This window comes from Harmonia axyridis, chromosome 3 (genome assembly GCF_914767665.1).
Source record: "Harmonia axyridis chromosome 3, icHarAxyr1.1, whole genome shotgun sequence".
NCBI classification, from domain to species: Eukaryota; Metazoa; Arthropoda; class Insecta; order Coleoptera; family Coccinellidae; genus Harmonia; species Harmonia axyridis.
In genome coordinates this window covers 40,844,717-40,867,605 of record NC_059503.1, presented here as the reverse complement: position 1 = coordinate 40,867,605, position 22,889 = coordinate 40,844,717, and the positions used below count along the sequence as shown (strand labels likewise).

Genomic DNA, 22,889 nt, shown 5'->3' with positions numbered 1-22,889 from the left:
TTGGTTCCAATATATTTGAATATTTACTTGCTACCGTCAAACAAACCACAAAAGTGAAAGAGTTTATTGCAGTCCATAACTGAGCAGCTCTTTTTGTTGTTGAAGAATTCATTGAAATTTCTCCAGATTTTATAGCAGAAATAGTTTTGAGAAGAGTTTTCAGAGAAAACTCGCAAAGATTTATATTCAGCTGACCAACGAATTTCACAAAACAAAGGAATATTTGGAATCAGATTTCTTCTTGAAGTACTCTCTCGAAAAAAGACTATAATGTCCTTAACGGTGCCAATGCTATTACGAATTTCAGTAATTTTACTGATGTCATTTATTACTAAATTCAACCTTTGGTAGGCACAATGGAAATAAATTACTTTCTTGTACTTATCTCTTATGATCTTTAGAACCCCGTGAATTTCACCAGCCATTGTTGAGCATCCATCCTTGTGCTACAAGTTTGTCCAAATTCAAACCAGATTTTTCTATAAACTCAAGGATTGAAGCAGCTATGCAATCAGCATTCAATTTGTTTAATTGTACGAATCCAAGAAACTCTTCATTCACTGTAAAATTTTCATTTTGCTCATGTATACATATCGTATTCCAATAGATAACTGCTCATGTCCAGAAATATCAGCCGACTCGTCAGCCATTACACTGAAATACTTCGAAGATTTTGCTTCTTCTACAATATTTGTCATTGGTACATGCCCAGCTACCGAAATGATCTCATTTTGAATTATGTGAGAAGTATAGTTTGAGTTAATAGCTGCGTTGAATAAATGGATCTCGAAATCTTTATCACCCGCGACTGGTCTGAATTTCAAAAGATCACTAAAATTGCCAGAGTTCTTGGTGCTCTCTCCTATAGGCATATCGTGAGTTCCGCAAAAAACTATTGTTTTTATAATCGGTTAAATTTTTTTTTTTTTCTGCAACACTTTTTTTCTTACCTTCATCTATTAAAGACAATAGGAGAGTTGTAACCTCTTCGTTACAACTCAAAATGCCCGAGAACAGTCGTTTGTTTGAGTCGTGGTTCAGATCCCTGAATCTACCAAATGGAAGGGACAAAAACCCAGGTCGATCAAACACCTCTTATAATTACATAAGTATTTCACAATCCGAATCTTTAAAATATCTGGTACCAGAAAAATTTACATACGATATTTATAAAATGGAAATATATACAAGTGAATCCGAAATTTATAATTGTATAAAAAAAGAATGAAATTTTCTAAGATCCTAAATTACTTTCCTGAAGAGGTAAAAGTCCTAGCTCTATACTGAGCCAATCTTCCTCCACCGAAGTTGATAAGAACTTAGGTCTGGCAGTTCTTCAATTGTAAGGAGAGTAAATAATCTGACTTGTAAGTTGACAATTGACAATGATGGGCTGTCTTTAGACGAAGAACTCTCAATGTAATTATCCAACTTTCAACGTTTATCAAGAACCAATCAGGAATTCAGCAAAGAAAATATACCAAAAAAAACTGAAAATCAGAGAACAGAAATTAATAAGAAGCCAAATTAAGGTGATGGCTTTTCTGTTTCTGAAACAACCAAAGTTTACATAAAAGATATTAATACTCAGGTACTTATTTTATCGCTTGAACAAAATGACTGCCAAATGAGATAAGAAACTAAAAGGATGATCTCAAGGCAATCATATGTAGATTGTTTCAGAAAAGATCTCTTTCAAAAATGTAACAAACGAAAAATGTAAAAAATAAAAGATACGAAAAACATCCTCTACATAAAAGTTTTGTGAAAATACTCATAAACTGAGTTATAACTTATTATGCTTCATTTAAGATAAAAATTCACGATAGTTAAAACGAAGTTACATTTAAACATCAATAATAGGTATTAAAAAATATTTGATTATAATAAATTATATTTAAATAAAGAATAAAAATTTTCATTTCACGTAAAATGATGAAATGTTAAAATGGCGGATGCATTCCTTTATCAAATTAAATCTGAATATCAAAAATTTTCATATATATTACGTATACAACAATCAAATAATGACGATAAGAAAAATATACAACTTACCCCTTTTTTCAGGGTTTTATGAATGAACTAGAGAAAAACAATTATAACTATTTTGCAGCGATAATTATCGATATATGTACGTTCGAAGAAACTAGAAAAGAAAATGATATCATAATTTCGAAGTATCGAGTACATATGCACGAAGATACGCATTGGCGTACGCCCAGATTTCCATCAACTGTCTGACTCAGTTGAATATATAAAATTTGAAATGTAGCACGCTACACACTCCTCATTCCCCCCCAAAAAAAAAAGGTCTTTGCTCACAATGAGCTTTTTTTTTATCCACAAAGTTAACTGAACGAGAAAATGATGGGCGCCAGTGATCCAGGGATCACATGGTATATCAAGGAAATTGACTTCATAGAGACATAGAACTGCATCTGAAAAGACACAAAAGACTTAGTTACTTCAAAACAACAAAACAGTTACACCAAAGATTTATGCAATGCACATTAGATACTGTATAACTGCACGTTGATTCGAACAGAGGTAGAAGCATATAATAAAGGCTGAAAAGTAATTATACTAGAGCAGAAAAGATAAAGATAATTGCAATGGCCAAGACTACTTTCCATTACAAGAAGATAATTGCTCGTAGTACAAAGAGAGATAAATAAGAGATAAAGATAAATGAGAGATAGAAATAAAGATAAGTGCCTTAAATGCTTCAATTTATAATTTTTGTCTCAATTCAATCAATTCAATCGAATACTGAAAAGGAAAGGATAAAAGGAAAGGAGGAATGAAAAACGGCATTTGTTATTCCAGGCGATACAAACCAATACCTAATACTAACAAAACACAAAACATTCAGGTCATTCGGATTGAACATCTGAGAAATCAGTAGGATCATCTTCTCTACTTAAATCGGGCTTAATGTCCTTGATATGGAAATTTCCGAGGTCTCTACCAGACAAATCAACGAGATTGTAGACAAGCGAAGAAATCGCCTTATTCACAATACATGGGACAAACCTTGGAGCAAGCTTGGCGGTGAAATTCTTAGAAGCATCAGAAAGCACAAAATTCCGCTTCCACACTCTATCTCCAACCTTCAGCCGTAAATCTCGTCTTCTGAGGTTGTATCTACGAGCGTTGATCTCGTAAGAATGCTTCAAACGTTTTCGAATGTCTTCATAAAGTTCAGGCAGTTGTTGAACAATATCGGAATCCAAAACTTTATTTCCTACAGTGACGGCGTTATTGGCATTATCAGAAATAAGACCATAAAATGATCCATCTGTAGCTACATTCCTTAGAAAAACTAAAAATGAGGGACTATATTTCAAAGTTTCACTCCTAGCAAGTCTAATTGCTTGAGCGATTTCCAGAATATTCTGGTCCCAAAGTTTATGATCACCATCAATATATGATCTGATGGCGGTGACGATCGTCTTGTTCACACGCTCTGTAGGATTGATTTGGGGATGGAAACGAGCATTATAGAAGATTTTCTGGACCTTATACTTTTTCATTAGGTTTTTAAATTCAGCAGAAACAAACTGTGAACCATTATCCACAGCAAAAATTTGAGGAACACCGAAAATCAGGAAAATTTGATTCTCGATAAATTTCACAATGGACCTGCTAGTGGCCTTAGAAAGTGGCTGAACAAAAACAAATTTGGTGAACCAGTCAGTTACAACTAAAACATACTGATTACCTGCTCTAGATCTTGTATAAGGTCCCAACAAATCGGCACTTAAGAACTGAAATGGGAAGTTAATATTCCGATACTTGCCCATTAATCCAGCCTGAGGTAGGTTTCCAGGTTTACAAGAAGCACATACCTTGCAACTCTTAACATACTTTACAATAGAGTTTTTCATCCTGGGCCAGTAATATAGAGACGAGACACGGTGTAATGTCTCGTAAACACCAAAATGTCCAGCTGTTGGCTCGTCATGAAATTCCTTCATAATTTCCAACCGATGAGGAGTGGGCACAACAATTTTCCATTCGGGAGAGTCATTTACTAAGCGATACCTAGGCAAAATATGTTTATATAAGACACGATTTTCTATTTTAAATTCGGGATACAGATCTGGACTATTACTAACTTTTGTCAGCAAATTGCTATACCATTTATCAACCTTCAACTGAGAAAGATTCAAAATTGAAACCTGTATACTGTCAGTCGACATACGAGAGAGTGAATCAGCAACAGTGTTGAGGGATCCACTTCGATGCACTATTTTGAAACGATAAGAAGATAATCTCATAATCCATCTAGAGATTCGTTGATTTGGATTCTTCATCGAATTAAGCCACACCAACGAAGAGTGATCCGTTATGACAGTAAACTCGGTGCCTTCAATATATGGTCTGAATTTCTCAATAGACAGTACGATAGCCAGTAGTTCTTTCTCTGTGGTTGAGTAGTTACGTTAACTCTTATTCAAAACCTTACTGAAGTAGGCGACTGGATGTTCTAGTCCATCTTCCTCCTGAAACAAAACTGCTCCAACACCACTATCACTTGCATCACAAGCAAGACTAAATGGTCTTGAAAAATCTGGACTCGCCAAAATAGGGGCTGAAGTTAACAATGATTTTATCTTGAGGAAAGCATTATTTGCATCATCTGTCCACACAACTGGTTGACCTTTCTTCCTACCCTTTAATAAATCAGTTATTGGACTACACACTGAAGCAAAATCTCTTAAAAATCTGCGATAATAACCGATTAAACCAATCAACTGACGAATTTGTGTGGTATTTTTGGGAATGGGATAATCCAAAATATCTTGAACTTTAGATGGATCCGTTCTTAGACCATTCTCATCTACAACAAATCCCAAAAAATTTAATGAGAGTCTACAAAACTTACATTTATCAAAGTTTATTGTCAAATTTGCCTCTTTTAGACAGTGAAATAGTTTTCTGAGGACAGCGAGATGCATTTCAAAAGTAGGGGTACAAACGATTATGTCATCGACATAATAGAATACATAGGGCTCCAAAGAAGGTCCAATGACCATATCCATAAGTCTCACCATCGCTTGACAAGCACAATTTAAACCAAACGGTAATACATTGAAACAGAACAAGCCTCTGCCTGAAATAGCGAAAGTTGTTTTTATTTTGGATTCTTCATCCAACGGAATTTGGAAAAATGCTTGTTTTAAATCTATTGAGCTAAGATAACATGCATCACGTACCTTACTCAGAACAGAATCAATTGGAGGCATAGGATAACTGTCAGGTAGGGTGATGGAATTCAACTTCCTGGCATCAAATACAACCCTGTGTGTACCATCCTTCTTGGGGACCAACCAAAGTGGAGACAACCATGGGCTACACCCGGAGATAGGTTTGATAATGTTGAGCTCCAACATCTTATCAATTTCCACATTCAAAACTTTCTGCATTGCTGGAGAAAGTGGATACTGTCTTTGTCTAACTGGCTTGGCATCTCCTGTATCGATATGATGCCGATACAAATGAGTCCTACCTAATCTATCAGAGGGCGCAATTTGTTTAAATAAATCTATAACGAAGTCCAATTCGTACTTTTGAGGCTCTGTCAATGAATCAGATTCGAGTATAGCTCGAACCACAGCTACAGAGTTATCCGAAGATAAACAAGAGGAACCATAGGAAAAATCTCTGAAATCAAGAGTCAGATTAAAATCATGTATGAAATCCATACCCAAAATAAGGTCGTGAGTTATTGAGGGTACGACAAGTACCCTGAGTACCTTGGTCACCTCGTTCAAACTTATGGGAAGGTTGACATACCCCAAAGTATTCTGAGGCTTTCCATCGGCCGTTGTAAGGTTAACCGATACGTCGGAGTGGAGGCCTAGATTCATCTTCCGTAAAAGGTGAATAGAAGAAGAACCTAAAATTGTGACGTTGCTACCACTATCTACCAAGGAAGATATAAGCTCACCTCCTACCTGAACTATTAGATAAGGACGATTGTCCTTCTGACGAAGTTCTAATAAGGGATTGGTCTCTCTCAAGACACTATGGTTCTTTTCAACCTTTCTTACCGCTTCAGGAACAGATAAATCGGAGTTCTCCATAACTATGGGTGACGAAGAAATTAATTCTTCTTCTGATTCGATTTCTGTTTCGGTTTTGGAGCAGGTTTTTGACTTGAGGGGCCTCCAATACCTGCGGGATTGTGGACCCTCTGTTCGTTTTTTGAACACCGAGGACAGTTGGACTTGATAACGTTCCTCTGACCGCAACCAAAGCAGAAGCGCGTTCTCAACTTCCTACATTCGTTGTAACGATGGTTTTCCTCACCACAGTTCCAACATCTGACATTAGATCGAGTTTCAGACACCTGGAGCTCTCCCAACTGATTTGAAACGCTTAAACAGAGAGCATCCTCAACTCTCCTACAAAGAGATGTCAGCTGAGATACTGATGCAATATCCTGTAAAACAAGGGCTTTTACATAGTCAGGAAGTAAATTATTCCTTATAATATTAACCATTTCAATCTCTGAAGGACATTTATTTAATCTATAAAATTGTGCCTCCATAAAAGTGATATACAGCGCAACTGACTCTCGAGGATTCTGCTTACGAGATTTGATATCCTGCAATAACATTGAGTCATAATTACTATGCAAAAATGTGGATTTCAGGGCATCAACGAGTTCGTTCCAGTTCAGGAAACGATTCTTGATGTGGTTGTTATGCCACCAAGTCCACGCATCCTTTTCAAACAAATCCCCAGCAGAGTCGAATAGGTCCGAATCTGTACAACCTCTAGAAACCTTAAGGGACTCAACCACCTCCAAGAATGGAATTAATGGTTCCTTTCCCGAAAACTTTTTTAAACCCCACTTATAAACAGGTATACATTTAGAATTAGTTGGAGCGTTGACAGGAGACAGAGGATGATGCAAACCTGCAGACTTCACAGGTGTTGAGGTGGAAGGAAAATGAGCTTCAGAAGGGGACACCTTTTCTGCTATATCAGACTCCAACATAAGGACTTCTTTATAAAGATTCTGTCTGATAGCAGATTCATCATCTTTATCAACCGATAGCCGTTGAATTCTACCAGTTACATGAGTTAAACGAGTGAGTATACGTTTGTGATCAATTTGAGGAGAATTTGAATTGAACTTAGCGCAAATCTCCTTCAAATCTGTTAAACTCTCTTTAATGCCTTCAACATTTTCTTTGAAGGAAAAAGGATCAGACAAGACAGTGAAACTACGATCTGAGGATTCTTGTGAAAGTAAACCTCTCAAAATTTTACGTTTGTCATCCACTGATGACGGGATCTCAATACCTCGAATCGCAATCTCATAAGCGAGTTCATTTTGTTTTAGATAATTTGGGTTGAGAGACATTTTCCACGATAGAAAATTCAAAGGAATCAGATAAGGTAGAAGAGAAAAATTGAAAGCTTATCAAAAAAAAACAAACAAAAAATAAATCCCGACTGAAAAATCAGATATAATTGCCGAGAGATGATCCCAAAAATAATAACCTGAACTATCCGGAACGAGGATAATGATCAACCCCAAATAAACAGTCACCCCCACCAGGCAAACTGAGAGATCTAGTGATCGAATGGCCAAAAAGACCTTAACGGCCCCACGTTGGGCGCCAAAATTATGTGTAACCTCTTCGTTACAACTCAAAATGCCCGAGAACAGTCGTTTGTTTGAGTCGTGGTTCAGATCCCTGAATCTACCAAATGGAAGGGACAAAAACCCAGGTCGATCAAACACCTCTTATAATTACATAAGTATTTCACAATCCGAATCTTTAAAATATCTGGTACCAGAAAAATTTACATACGATATTTATAAAATGGAAATATATACAAGTGAATCCGAAATTTATAATTGTATAAAAAAAGAATGAAATTTTCTAAGATCCTAAATTACTTTCCTGAAGAGGTAAAAGTCCTAGCTCTATACTGAGCCAATCTTCCTCCACCGAAGTTGATAAGAACTTAGGTCTGGCAGTTCTTCAATTGTAAGGAGAGTAAATAATCTGACTTGTAAGTTGACAATTGACAATGATGGGCTGTCTTTAGACGAAGAACTCTCAATGTAATTATCCAACTTTCAACGTTTATCAAGAACCAATCAGGAATTCAGCAAAGAAAATATACCAAAAAAAACTGAAAATCAGAGAACAGAAATTAATAAGAAGCCAAATTAAGGTGATGGCTTTTCTGTTTCTGAAACAACCAAAGTTTACATAAAAGATATTAATACTCATGTACTTATTTTATCGCTTGAACAAAATGACTGCCAAATGAGATAAGAAACTAAAAGGATGATCTCAAGGCAATCATATGTAGATTGTTTCAGAAAAGATCTCTTTCAAAAATGTAACAAACGAAAAATGTAAAAAATAATAGATACGAAAAACATCCTCTACATAAAAGTTTTGTGAAAATACTCATAAACTGAGTTATAACTTATTATGCTTCATTTAAGATAAAAATTCACGATAGTTAAAACGAAGTTACATTTAAACATCAATAATAGGTATTAAAAAATATTTGATTATAATAAATTATATTTAAATAAAGAATAAAAATTTTCATTTCACGTAAAATGATGAAATGTTAAAATGGCGGATGCATTTCTTTATCAAATTAAATCTGAATATCAAAAATTTTCATATATATTACGTATACAACAATCAAATAATGACGATAAGAAAAATATACAACTTACCCCTTTTTTCAGGGTTTTATGAATGAACTAGAGAAAAACAATTATAACTATTTTGCAGCGATAATTATCGATATATGTACGTTCGAAGAAACTAGAGAAGAAAATGATATCATAATTTCGAAGTATCGAGTACATATGCACGAAGATACGCATTGGCGTACGCCCAGATTTCCATCAACTGTCTGACTCAGTTGAATATATAAAATTTGAAATGTAGCACGCTACAGAGTATATATAACATGAATTTATGAAAAAATTGACACGCATGGAGTGCGTTCGGTTCCATGTTATTTCTTCACCCAAAAAGTGCTCAACGCGTCTAAAAAAGTTTTCAATTAAAAAAATACCTCTGCTATATGCTCTACTATATGTTTAACCGGAAAATTGTTGTGAATCCATCTTTTTCCTTGCCATTTGGATTGAGAAAGTATTATTGAAGGAGTTGTGCTGAAAAATGAATCAAAATCTCACCATAGTCCAACCTGCACCCCCTCCCTGCGGGCGCCCATGATGAGAAGCTGAATGATATACAACATCCTTTGATATACTACTAAAGTGAACAGAAATCTCCTCCTACTCTAAAAGGTCTAAACATTCAGTTTTTGGCAACACAAGTTATTCAGAGATCATTTCAAATGTGAAATGTTTCAAATATAAGATATCAAATAAAAACAGTATTAACTAAAAGACAATTGGGAATTATTTGCCCTTTTGAAAAATCATCATTGAGGAGCTTGGAATTTAAAACTTCTTTTTGCCTCTTCAGAATCAAACTTTGAATTGTTTCAATCTCGACCTATTGAAAATTTGAATTTGATGTCTACGATTCCATATCTTTCCTGTTTTTCTTCATTGCTCATGAAGTTTATGAAAAAACATTCAATGTGGAATATTTTATCAATCTGGAAGCAGTGTTTCTGTTGGTTTTGATATATATTTCCAAAATATCACATATTTCTTAAAGAGTAAACAGCTTTGAATGAAAATTCAGGATTCATATTATAGCTTTTATTATAACCCAGATTAAAAACTTCGAAATTTGACAATCAAATATTTATTGAACGACAGACAACATGGATACATTTCTCGAATATGAAGTCTGAATTTCCTCAGGTTGATTATGGATGGAATTTCTTGAAATACATATAGAACTACCACTATATTCACATATGCGGATTCAGAATCGATTGAGCATTCAGAAAATATGGAAATATATATATTTATATATAAATATATATATATATATATAGTTACTAAATAACATTGAACCGAATATATATATATATTTTTTTTTTGCTTCACACTTTCGTGGGGTTATTTCCCAGTTTACCCGGGCCAGTAGGCCAAGGGTAAGCTGTGCTATATATATATATATATATATATATATATATATATATATATATATATATATATATATATATATATATATATATATATATATATATATATATATATATATATATATATACAGGGTGTCTGGTGAGGAATGGGACAACGTTTAGGCGGTGATGAGGGATGTCTCAAGGAGTGAGAAAATGCCATTTGAAATCATCTGAGGTACATGGTTCCTGATATACAGGGGGTTTTAGAAAAAATGTGGAAATTTCAAATGACCATAATTCAGGAAATGTGAGAGCTAATCCGATGATTTTTCGTATGAACAATGATAGAGTCAGTACGAATCTGTTTGAACGAAAAATTCGAAATAAAATCAGATCCGGACTCAGAAATTTCAGTTTTTCTGAAATTAGGTAAAAACAACACCCTGTATGCGGTTTTCAATTTTTTTGACTTCAGATTCTGAGAGAGCAGGAAAAATACTTTCGAACTCAACTGTCATCCCGAATGGCACAAATTTTTCCTGCTTTCTATGATCCTTCGAATGTCAATCTTCCGATTTTCGCTCCTTACATATTATTATTTTCTCGACATTTCAGAATAATGAGATCTCAGATAGTTACTCATAAGAAAAGAAGGGTCATAAAAGAATCAAAAATTTCATAAAAATTATCCAAAAAGCGGAAAACAGTTAACATTTGGAAAATTTACGAACTATTTCTGAAGTACTAATTGATGATTCAGTAGGAACAAGATTAATGATTAATTCTTCAAATATTGTTCAAAATGAAAACCGTCAATTTCTTTTCTCTTAGTCGATCTTTCAGATGAGTTTGGATCATTTTTTCCTGTAATATCCAAAGTTTCATTCGTCATGTACATATTTCTATCATTAGTCTTGAATTTAGTTGCCAGTTATGTCAATTCTATTGTGTGCTATCATTTATGATGAGAAAAGATAGAGCATTTAGTTATCTGTCAAACTAGTGATTTAATTGTTGATACAATCTTACTTCAATTTGTTGAAAATCATGCCGCACACATTTTTTAATGAAGAGTATGTTGACATGCTTTTGGTGTATGGTAAATGTGATATGAACAGAAGAGCAGCTGAAAGGGAGTATCGTAGACGTTTTCCCAATCGTCGGGTTCCAAATCACAAAATTTTTGCCCGCCTTGTTGCGCATACGAAACAATATGGTACTTTTCCCAGCAAAACAGTTTCTGAAAGACCACATACAATAGAAGAGAATATCCGTGAAAATATTTTAAAAACTGTGCAAAACGATCCGGGGTAAGTATCAGACGATTGGCTTCAATTCATGAAGTATCGAAATGGTACGTTTGGAATACTCTGAAGAGTGAAAAATATCACCCATATCACCCTCAAGTTGTCCAGCAGTTGGAACCTGGCGATGAGATCGCACGGCTTCAATTTTCCAGGTGGATAAGAAGTCGTAGAAGAAATGTCCAAAGAATATTATTCACAGATGAAGCTCAATTTACTCGCGATGGAATAAACAATGCTCGAAATAATCATCTTTGGCATCAACAGAATCCTTTCGCTGTCGTACAAAGACAATCACAGAGACGTTTCAGTGTTAATGTGTGGTGCGCAGTTTTTGAGAATAATTTCATAGGTCCTCATTTTTTCGAAGAAAGACTCACCGGAGAAATTTATAGAGATTTCCTCATGAATGTTCTTCCTAATTTATTAGGGAATATTAATCAGAGAGGACTTATCTTCCAGCATGATGGAGCACCCATTTCTCAATTTTAGTGAGAAATCATTTGAACGAGGTATATCCAAATAGATGGATAGGTCGTGGTGGTCCAAGAGCATGGCCACCTCGGTCCCCCGACATGACACCATTATATTATTTCCTTTGGGGACACCTTAAAACTATGGTGTACGGGCGAGAAATGAATACAAGGGAACAATTAATTCAGCGAATAATAGACGCATGTGACGAGATACGAAACAACCCGAATGTGATAAAGAAAGCAGTTTTGAACTTAATGAAAAGAGCAGATAAATGTGTAGAAGTTGGCGGTTTTCATTTCGAACAATATTTGAAGAATTAGTCATTAATTTTCCAAATGTTAACTGTTTTTCGCATTTTTGATAGTTTTTATGAAAGTTTTGATTCGTTTATGATCTTTTTTTTTACTTATGAGTAACTATCTAAGATCTCATGTTTCTGAAATGTCGAGAAAATAATATGTAAGGAGCGAAAATCGGAAGATTGACATTCGAAGGGTCATAGAAAGGAGGAAAAATTTGTGCCATTCGGGATGACAGTTGAGTTCGAAAGTATTTTTCCTGCTCTCTCAGAATCTGAAGTCAAAAAAATTGAAAACCGCATACAGGGTGTTGTTTTTACCTAATTTCAGAAAAACTAAAATTTCTGAGTCCGGATCTGATTTTATTTCGAATTTTTCATTCAAACATATTCGTACTCACTCTATCATTGTTCATACGAAAAATAATCGGATTAGCTCTCATATTTCCTAAATTATGGTCATTTGAAATTTCCTCATTTTTTCTAAAATCCCCTGTATATCAGGAACCATATACCTCAGATGATTTCAAATGGCATTTTCTCACTCCTTGAGACATCCCTCATCACCACCTAAACGTTGTCCCATTCCTCACCAGACACCCTGTATATATATATATATATATATATATATATATATATATAGCACAGCTTACCCTTGGCCTACTGGCCCGGGTAAACTGGGAAATAACCCCACGAAAGTGTGAATATATATATATATATATATATATATATATAGCACAGTTTACCCTTGGTACTTTTAAAAAAAAAAAAGTTTAAATGAAGAAGAGATTGGTGATAAATCGTCTCTAGACCTTCTTATTTTGAAAACCAGTCATATTTGAAAAAAAATGTCTTTTGGGAAAACGATGTTTCTTCAATAACTTTCCATGCCTTGGTTCGATAACATATTTGGATAGCCTGTGAAAAATACTATCATTGTATGGGTCACTTTTCAATATTGCTCAAAGGATACGCCACAAAATCCAGTGACCTGCTTACGTGAAACACCCTATACTTAAATTTTCCTAAGCATAGGACAGGGACTCCTGATAAATTGTTTGATTTTTAGTCGAAATATGAAAATTTCAGAGATGCAAACCTACTTTAACATAATTTCTTAATCAGAGCCGTATCTAGGTACTATTGCGCCTGTGGCAATATGTTCGACAGCGCCCCCATTTTCTTATAGTATTTTTTTATTCATAATTCAAGTCATATACTTTCGTTGAAGTTTCAAAATAATGAATTTTTATGATACCGAGTGTAAATAAATAGTTGCAAAAAAATTCAGGAGCAATTCCTTGTCAAAAAATAGGGTGGGTCTTCCCCATCAACTTTTTTTTTGCGTCTCCCTCTCCTTAGCTACAGCCCCCTAAAGATGGCTCTCGAAAAGTAGTTTTCAATTTGTGAAAAGTTTATAATTGTTTTTTTTTTGTTTAAAACATTTTATATTTGTACCATTTCTCAATAAAAATATCGTTTTGACATCCGCCTATTGGATAAATTTGAGATCGAAAATAATTCCAACCTCCACAACTCAGGCGTATTATCTGTTGATGTTTTTCTTTCTCAAAAACTGTGAATAATAGCAAAAAACTACAAGAGACCTTATTTGTTAAGTCACTCATTGTAAAATATGAATAAAGAAAAAGTTATTGCGAAACAAATTTAGGAGGTGGCTTTTTCTATCCCTTGGAGTCATAGAGGAACACCACCAACAATTTTTCGAATGCCTCCTCGCTCGCATGAAATGTCAGCTCAACTTCATGTTTGTGAATTTTTTGGTTTTCAAGAGAAAAATTATGTCAAAATGATATTTTCATTGCAAACTGGTACAAATATAAAATAAATGTAACAAAAAAAAACAATAATTAACTTTTCACAAATTAAAAACTACTTTTCGGGCGCCATCTTTAGGGGCCGTAACTAAGCGGGAGGTAGCTTGAAAAAAAAGTTTATTTGAAAGACCCACCCTATCATTTGAAATAGAGGGTAACGTATGTAAAATTCATATGAAATATTCAATTGTGGATGTAAATAAAACATTGAAATCAATTTACAGATTATTCATGTATCACAGTTCCTAGTATTTTAAGTTGTTCTCAACGTAATTGAAAATATTGAATGGGAAATAAATTGAGTTGGGCAATTAGCTAAACTAATTTTATGGTGATATTGAAGAGAAATGACCCCAGTCGAAGAGTAGGGGTAAGTTCAATGGGGTTAGAATTCAATTCTTTATAATTGGGCGCCACGTAGTTCATTATTCAAATAAAAAAATCGTTTATATACTTTAATATGACTTCAACTATGATATGACAAAATCAAATATTCCAACAAATGGATAGGTAATTCAAGTGGGAAAATGAATTAGTTATCAACAACAGTCATCAATGCGTCATCTATTCTAAAAAAAGACCTCATTCAAAATTCGTGCAATCGTGTATGTTGTTATATAGTATGTCCAAAGTCACTTGATTTAGTCCATAAAAACGCTTTGGATGTCCCTTTGAAGTGGATACCGCGATCCGCTAAATACTGGGATTTATTTGAAAGTATTGTTAGGCGATAAATTCACTGGTCCCAAAAGAATTTCTGGAAACTTGGCCAACCCTTATATAATCGAAATATTCAGCTTTGTGACTTTGTATATACTATACCATATTATACCTACTAGTTTTACAATGAAAGAAAATTCTAGATCAATAAATGAGCAATGAAAAGATATCATCTAACCTCAGTGTTTGTAGTGTCCACCTCTGTGTATAGAATTCCAATATTTTTTATGGAACATTCTTTCCTTAACATTTCTTAAGATGTTAGATGAAGGGCAGCCGGAATTCGCAGGAAATCTTTTTTTCTGTTGCATTTTCTCATATAAAATATTTTCTGTAAATTTCTCAAGAATCTGATTTCAAGATTTATTCAACAATGAATGGCAGGATAGGCTGGTGGATTTTAATTGAATTCATTCAACTTTTTCAAAACATAATAAACTAGTGAAAACTATTTTTCATGAACAATGATTTACTGAAAATTTGAGTTAAATTGTCTTAGGCCCCATTTTGTATTTTCAGAAAAAAATATTCGATTAAGCACTAGATTTACTACTGAAATAATAAAATAAAAATAATAAGGGCAGCCCCTCACAGAGAAGGGAAATAATATTTTAACTGTTGAGAATTTGTGGAACAGGGGCCAACTGATTTATGTATAGCGATAACTTTATATGATTAATATTATATATTATTTAATCATATGAAAACAGGTCATGAATGTAGCAATAGAGAGAAAAGACATTAGAAAAAACAACAGAATATATTTATCACAGAAATACAGTATAAATAAAATTATTGGTTTCAAACATTATCAGAGAATTCTATTGATTTTCAAATATAGTTTTTGTCAATCTACTTCTGAACCGATTCAAATCTAATTTTGCACTCTGTCGATTTTGGTGAATCCTCAAATTGAAATAAGTTTCCAGAATCATTTAGAATCATTTTCGTTATAGCAGGACCATGGATTATCTCTGGTTCATCATCAAACAGATGCTGATTGAAAACATTGAACAATTTTGGATCTACACTGTTCAATGTAGTGAGAACCAGACGGAATAACAAGTTCGAATAATTTTTATCGAATATATAAAAAACTCTTTCTGTCCACCTAAAGTCTTTTCAGCCTGAGTATAGATATCAACTACAAATTGATAGGCATTGGAAAGATACCCCAAGATTTTCCTAAACTGTAGTTTTGACTCAGTGCTGTTTGACTTCAGGATGGACGCACACAATATTTTATTTTTGACCTTGAAATTGGACAGGATTCTTTGAGACAACCTAAAGTATTTCTTTCGCAGCATAGGGTTTTCCAAATGAGAATGTGTGAATAGTCTCCAATATAGCGGGGATTCGGAAAAAACCGTCTTGACCTAGAAAAGCAGAATTTGAAATGGAGTTTTCTTTTATGATATATCTTACTTCATTTTGGTTATTCTTAATTTCCCATAGAAAGAAGTGGCACTAGAGCTAAATGATGCACATTTTGAAGGAGAGGTTAAAGTCAGTGTTTGATCTGGATCATTGGTAATTGGAGTGTCAAATCTCAATTGCTTTTTTTATGGAGATTGTATTTTAGAATCATATAGAGATTCCGTAGAGTCTTGTTCTTCAATATTCCATTCCCTTCTGAGTAAGTCCTGCAAATTTCTTTATGTTATATGGTAATATTCTGAGGAAGATTTTCAATGAAAGGAATTATAAGAAATATGACAAATTATGAAAAAAAGTTTTCGTTACAACTTACAGAGGTATTTCCAATTTAATTTCCGAAGGCAAACCTCCTTGGATAAGCATTAGGTTCTTAGTGTCACTAGAGCTAGAAGATGCACATTTTGAAGGAGAGTTAAAAGCTGAAGTCTCAAATCTCTCTTGTGTTTTAGAATCAGATTCTGTAAAGTCCTCTGCTTCAATAGTTCCATTCCCTTCTGATTAGGTCCTACAAATTTTTTTATATTATATGATGATATTCTGAGGAAGATTTTCATTGCATGGAATTATAATAAATACGAAAAATTATGAAAATAAGTTCTCGTTACAACTTACAGAGGTACATATTTCCAATTTGATTTCAGAAGGAGAAGGCAAACCTCCTGGTATAAGCCTCTTTCATAGGATCATTAGTCGGAAGCAATCTTCAGGAAAGTGATTTGAGCAAAGAAAAAATTTTTTTTTCCAACATCGGTCGGTTCCAAGAAATTTTCTGCAACCATTTTTCTCCTTCAAGTTGATTCGATGGAAGTCTTGAAAAAAAAATAATTAGTCCTATAAATTAGTTTCGGATTGTTTTTAATTATAACTGAATATATGCTTTAAGGAAAAAAAATCAGGATTCTGCACGCCTATGGGATGGAACTCACGTGTGAAGACTAATTTCACCTCCTACAATATAAGTGAAACCACACAAAAAACACTTGCTAGGCATATCTAATATCACTTCTAATGGTTATAAATGGAAATACAAAATAATTAAAACAAGGAATTATGAAGATTTAGCTAACTGAGGTGGTCTAAAGCCAGAACAAAATGACAGAATTCCCGAATGCACGTTGCCACATCGACAATTTATCTGAATTGTCGGAAAAATTTTTATATTCTTCTTCGTTCATTCCTTCGTACTGAAAATAGAGCTGGTAACGTTTTCAATTCGGCAATCTCAATTGTGATTGGCGCGTCTAAGCTTTCATCTCTCTTCTATTCGGGATCGGGTTCAAATGTTCATTTTCCGTTCCTTCTATCTATATTCTAAGGCTAGGAACATAGTGAAGCGACCAAGAGGTGCGAAGAGGGTAGCAGAAAGGATAGCGGTTCCCGATAGTAGCGGCGATGACGAGGTGTCATCTCATAGTGAGACGAACAAGAAATCAAGGCGATAATCAAGTTTGATTATTACAGAGGAGCCGCGTTTCCGAAAAATAGATTTATACTGTTAGAAAATTCGTTCTTGAAACTCTGGTCTGTAATGAAAAATGATGAAAATAGAAGAACTTGTAGTGTTCACGAAATTAATAAATCTAGGAAAGTACAAAGTGAATTTCATCACTTGTATAAAGAATTAAGCGATCATCCAGAGAAATTTCTTTCATATTTCCATATGAATATTGCAACGACTACATTCTGGAAAAAAGTGAATCTAAATTAATGAAAAACTGGACTAATTTCATTCGCGACCCTATCACTCCCACGGATTAATTACTTGTTTGTTTCATTTCATCCGCTACAGCATCCCATAACTTGTCCAAAATATATCAATTATGATGTTGAGCATCTCTCTGATTCCACAAATTACTTTTCACAAATATCGAACTTATGAATGCGTCAATATCCAATTTTATTTATTAATTGCGCAGCCGCGCGGCGATGAACGAGAACAAACTTCCCCGATCTTGCCTCTATCCTCGCCTAACCGCCCCGCGCAACCGCACTCGGTAACGCTGCACTATGTACTACCCTATTGGCTATTAGAATATATTTGTTTGAATTCGCCTATATCCTCTCAACTATCCTCTTCGCACCTCTTGGTCGCTTCACTATAGGGATGTGTCGTTCACGAACGAACGAATCAAAAGACCCGGGTCTTCAGAACGAATGGTTCGATCAGGTCGTCTCTCTGAAAATGATTCGTTCGTTCGAACCGATCCGAATGAGCCGAACTTTCACATTCAGTTCATTCAATCTGAGGATCTTTTAGGACCCAAAGATCCATAGAAAAAATGGTTCGTTATCCGAGCCTAGGTAGATGGGTTTCGGTTTGGACTGATCTTAAGGGAACATATGGTTGTAATAAAATACATCCATTTCGCAAATGAATCATCGGCTCGGCACTTGGCTTGGCACCCGATTTTGAAGAAATGTGATAGATAGTATCTAAAAGAAACTGGGCTCTGTAATTGCACTCTCTTAGATGCACCAATTATTATTACTGAAAATGTTATGGTCTTAAATATTGTTCATTATTTTTTGAGAATTTTTTTAACTATATCAGAGTTCATCGAAGTTCTGCCTCGTCTATACGCGTTTTGCTGTAGCTCTCAATCAACTTTAGTTAATAGATGGTTATCTGTGTTCTACATTGATATTTTAGTGTTGAATGATACAGTTTTCAGTATTTCCTCAGGTAGGATAATATAATTTTCCAATTCACTTTGGTAAATCTTTGTCTTAATTCTGTCGATTTTTTCATCACTGATCTTTGTTTACATCTCTAAGGTCGATATTAGCATCCCACCCGCGCAGATAATTGTTGATCCTGGCGTTCTTTCCCCCCCTTCGTTGAACGCTCATTGGTTTTCGGTTTTTGATCCCCACATTTCACAATCTTTACATATTTCATTCTCTCGGCTCTGTCGTGGGAACCGCTTGGACCGCACTGGATCATAATATTTAAATTCAGCAGACCGATAATCGTAGCAAATTATTTCGCGGCCTGATCACCATTTCCTATCATTCCGTGGTCTTCCCTCTCTGTGAAAGTCTCTTGTATCGACCCACAAGAGTGAAAAGTTTACTTGCCTCTCCTTTCCTATTTAAATTAATATTTTTCTACTAATCATGCCCTCGTACTGCTTTAAATGCTCGAAAAAAGCCACCGAATCAGATAAAAATGTGTTAAAATGCTCTACCTGCCGCATATTCTATCATGCTTCGTGTGTTGATATATCGCCCGTTGACTCTGAGTTTATGAGGGAGTCGAAGGGTAAGTGGAGCTGTCCGCCGTGCCTGAGTAGCAAACGATTGCTACGGAGTAACTCGCAATCTGATCAGCCTGTAACACTCGAACATTTTTCTCTCCTAATGAGTAAAATGAGTTCAGTATCTGAGGATATAAAATCAATAAAATCCGATCAGTCTCTAATTTTGGCCGAGCTGCGTGAATGCAAAACAACTCTCGATGAACATACCTCGCAGTTAAGTAGCCATAGCTCCATTATTGACGAGTGTCAAAATAAGTTGTCTCAAATAGAGTCATCACAGAACGCTGTGGTTTCGAGAGTTGATGAGATGACTTACGATATAGTAAAGATTAAATCTACTCTATCCGCTGCTCCCGATAGACTACCATCTCTATGTTCTTTGGATTCCGCTGAGATTTTAGAGCGAGTCAAACGTTCTTATAACATTTTGCTTAAAAATGTACCTGAATCTGACCCAGAGGAGGGTGACACCGACGTGGCTGTCAAGATACTGGAATCGATTGATAACTCTATACAAAGCGCGATTGTCAAGATTTCCCGTATTGGAAAACGTAATCCATCCCACCCACGTCTGCTGAGGGTTTCCTTTTCGAACAACGGGGTTGTGGGAACATTGCTGAGAAACAAGAAGAAGCTTCTCAATTCTGGAGATTTCAAGCGCGTACTAGTTTCTGATGACAAGACTCCTCACCAGTTAGCAACTCTGAGTCAGCTTCGCCTTGATCTGAAGGAACGCGAAACGTCAGGAGAAAGGGACTTGACAATAAAGTACGTCAGGGGAGAGCCAACAATTGTATCCCAGACTCCGGAAAACTGAGTGGTAGTGGTGCCATGCAGGAAAAGAGTTTTATTTATACTTACATTCAATCTCTCCATTCGAAATATCATGAACTTCTCTCATTTGTTAGAGTGCATGGTCCATCGCTCATTTTCATTACTGAATCTTGGTTGCATACTGATATTTCTGATTCTGTAGTCCTTATTCCGAATTACCAATTATATATATTATACGATGGATGGTGTACTAGGCGGTGACTTTGTAAATTTACCTTTGTGCTTTTTGGTTTACTTTAGTTTAGTTTAGTAATGTACTTCTGTTTAATTTAATTTTTATTTTTATTTTTTTTTCTCCATTTCTGAGCTTTTATAGGTTACCAACCTCAGCTCTTATTCCATGTAATAATAATAATAATAATAATATATTGAAACCTCACTTTGTAAAGTTTATCAAAATGAATATTTTTCTGGAACAAGATATATTAATTAGGGTTAATATAGGTTTAAGGGATTTCAGATCTTCTGTATTTATTTGGTTGGAATAGATACAGGTAATGATCATTAGGTATAGTTTTCGTTAAAATTAATAATTCAAGACCTCATGAATTTAGTGTTCTGTACAAAGTACATTCATGATTTGCTTCTACTTCTTCATTAGTAATTTAAATATTCCAAAATCATCAATTTGAACGAGGAATATATATTAGATTTTGAAATTTTTTCGAAAGGTCTATAATCATCTCATGAACCAGATATCAATTTATTATATTCTGCCATCTCAGTAACTTATAACTTTATGATAATGGATCTCATTTATGTTTATGATTATGTCTCAAAAAAATCATTATCACGAATTCACGATCCGATTAAAAACATACCGACTAATAAATACAAAGCTGATATTAATTTAAAATTCTTTACCAAGAAAAAAAAACAAAGAACGAAAGAACCAGATCTACGGATCTTTGAATCATGCGCAAATCGTACATGATTCGATCTGAGCTAGTGAGCTGAAAAGAACCATTGGGTCAAATGAACGGGTTTTTTGAACCGGGTCGTCTCAGCAATGGATCTGGTTCGACCCGGTTCGTCGAAATTGAACGAACCACACATCCCTACTTCACTATGTTCCTAGCCTAAGGAAGAAACCATACGATTCAGTAAATCGTGAATCCCCGTTCGTTCCCGTTGCAACTCGAGCTGTGGCTGGCCCGAGTTGACCGATCTACGACTATACGACGTAAACCGAATCAAGCCATCGTGTGATTGGGTGGTAGAGATTCATTATTTTTTTGATCAACTGGCAGGTAGAAAGCCCCACTGAAATGATCTGTATTTTTGGGAATCTTATTTTTTAGTTATAAATAACACTCTATTAAAATTTCAAGCTGCCTCAAAAACATTTTTTATAATTTTTTGCAAAATATTTTTGCACGCGTCTGGCAATGTTAAAACCCCGATTAAATTATCTGGCTTATTTTTTTTCGTATTCATTAAGTATTTTACTCCAACATATATAAATTGCGTAGTGCCTCAAATATATTTTCTAGGAAAAAAAAATTCTATTTTTGAAAATTTAGGGGTTGATTTAGCCCCACTACTCACCAGCCAGGTCTGCAATTCCGAGTTGGGATATAATAGGAGAGGTATCTGACAAGTTTTCAGCTTGCCTCAAATACCTACCCAAAAATTCGTGCCAGCTCTCCTACTAGATGGGAATTCCGTTGATAAGACGACAGGTCCTGAAACTAGTTATTCTACCGATCTAATGACTACGGTTCTTCCAAAATCTATGGATGAAGTACCTATTCCACTTCCAGGTTCACCTAAATCAATCGCTGCCGTGATTACCATTGATGAAGGTGTAACACCCCAACCCGTTACTAATGCTGAAGACTGGAAGATAGTGGGAAAGCGAAGAAAATCGGAATCAAATGTCATAATCAAAAAGGTCAACGAAACACCATCTGACTCAAATGTAAAAGAACCCAGGAAGTTCGGCAAGCCAATAATTGGCTCCTTGGATTCTAAGGCACTTGCAAGTGTACCTAAAATGAAGCTGTCTCATGTTCATGTGTCTAGGCTCGGTCCCTCAACATCTGCCGAGGACTTAAAGAAAATTTTTGTACTGAAACCATCGTTTTGGCCTAAAGGTATTATATAGATAAGTTTTTTTGGAAATCCCACCAACCTTCAGCCAAGATCAAGTGAATACTGTAAATCATGACTTTACCAAAATGAATTCTACACATACAAACTGTGATATTAAGGGTCTAATAACTTATATTAATATCATTTCTGTTATAATTTCCATTATTGTATAGAGAATCATATCCTTGAATATTAAAGAACTGTGAATCAAATATTTGAAAAGTCTCAGTCAAGACGATTATATCATAGCTTTGAGAAAAACAAAACAAACAAAAACAATTTAAATTCATCAAAGTTCTTTGCGATACTTCTGATATTCATATGTAAAATTTTAAATTTGTAAGGAAGATTTGCATTTTTCAGCTCAGTGACATCTTCAATGATTTTTGTGTTGTAATTCTCAGCTTTATATATTTTTATAAAATTATTCATTATCATGCACTACAGATTTCTGACTTAGCTTTGGAGTAGGTAGGTATCCTGGCGGAATTTAGAATGCGTATTTTTGAAACAGTAAATAATATTCAATATTGACAGTTAGTAAAATATTTTGTATAATATATACTATGTACACTCACAT

General features: G+C 34.6%; 1 protein-coding gene and 1 long non-coding RNA gene across 4 annotated transcripts in view; one reads left to right on the top strand and one right to left on the bottom strand.

Annotated features, from left to right (window-relative positions):
* Positions 1-22,889, top strand: part of LOC123674492 (serine/threonine-protein kinase 33-like) — a 151,424-nt gene that overhangs the window by 35,870 nt on the left and 92,665 nt on the right. For 2 of the 3 annotated variants that reach the window (XM_045609379.1, XM_045609380.1), the window contains exon 4: positions 21,979-22,311. The exons of the other annotated variant lie outside the window; for it this stretch is intronic. In XM_045609379.1, the coding sequence (XP_045465335.1) occupies positions 21,979-22,311 (333 nt within the window). The remainder of the gene's footprint in view (positions 1-21,978; positions 22,312-22,889) is intronic. 3 annotated transcript variants of the gene reach the window in all.
* Positions 15,547-16,695, bottom strand: LOC123674494. The gene is made up of 3 exons (XR_006746664.1): positions 16,435-16,695; positions 16,110-16,327; positions 15,547-16,060 (listed from the first exon to the last, which is right to left on the bottom strand). It is a non-coding gene; the product is annotated as an uncharacterized LOC123674494 (long non-coding RNA).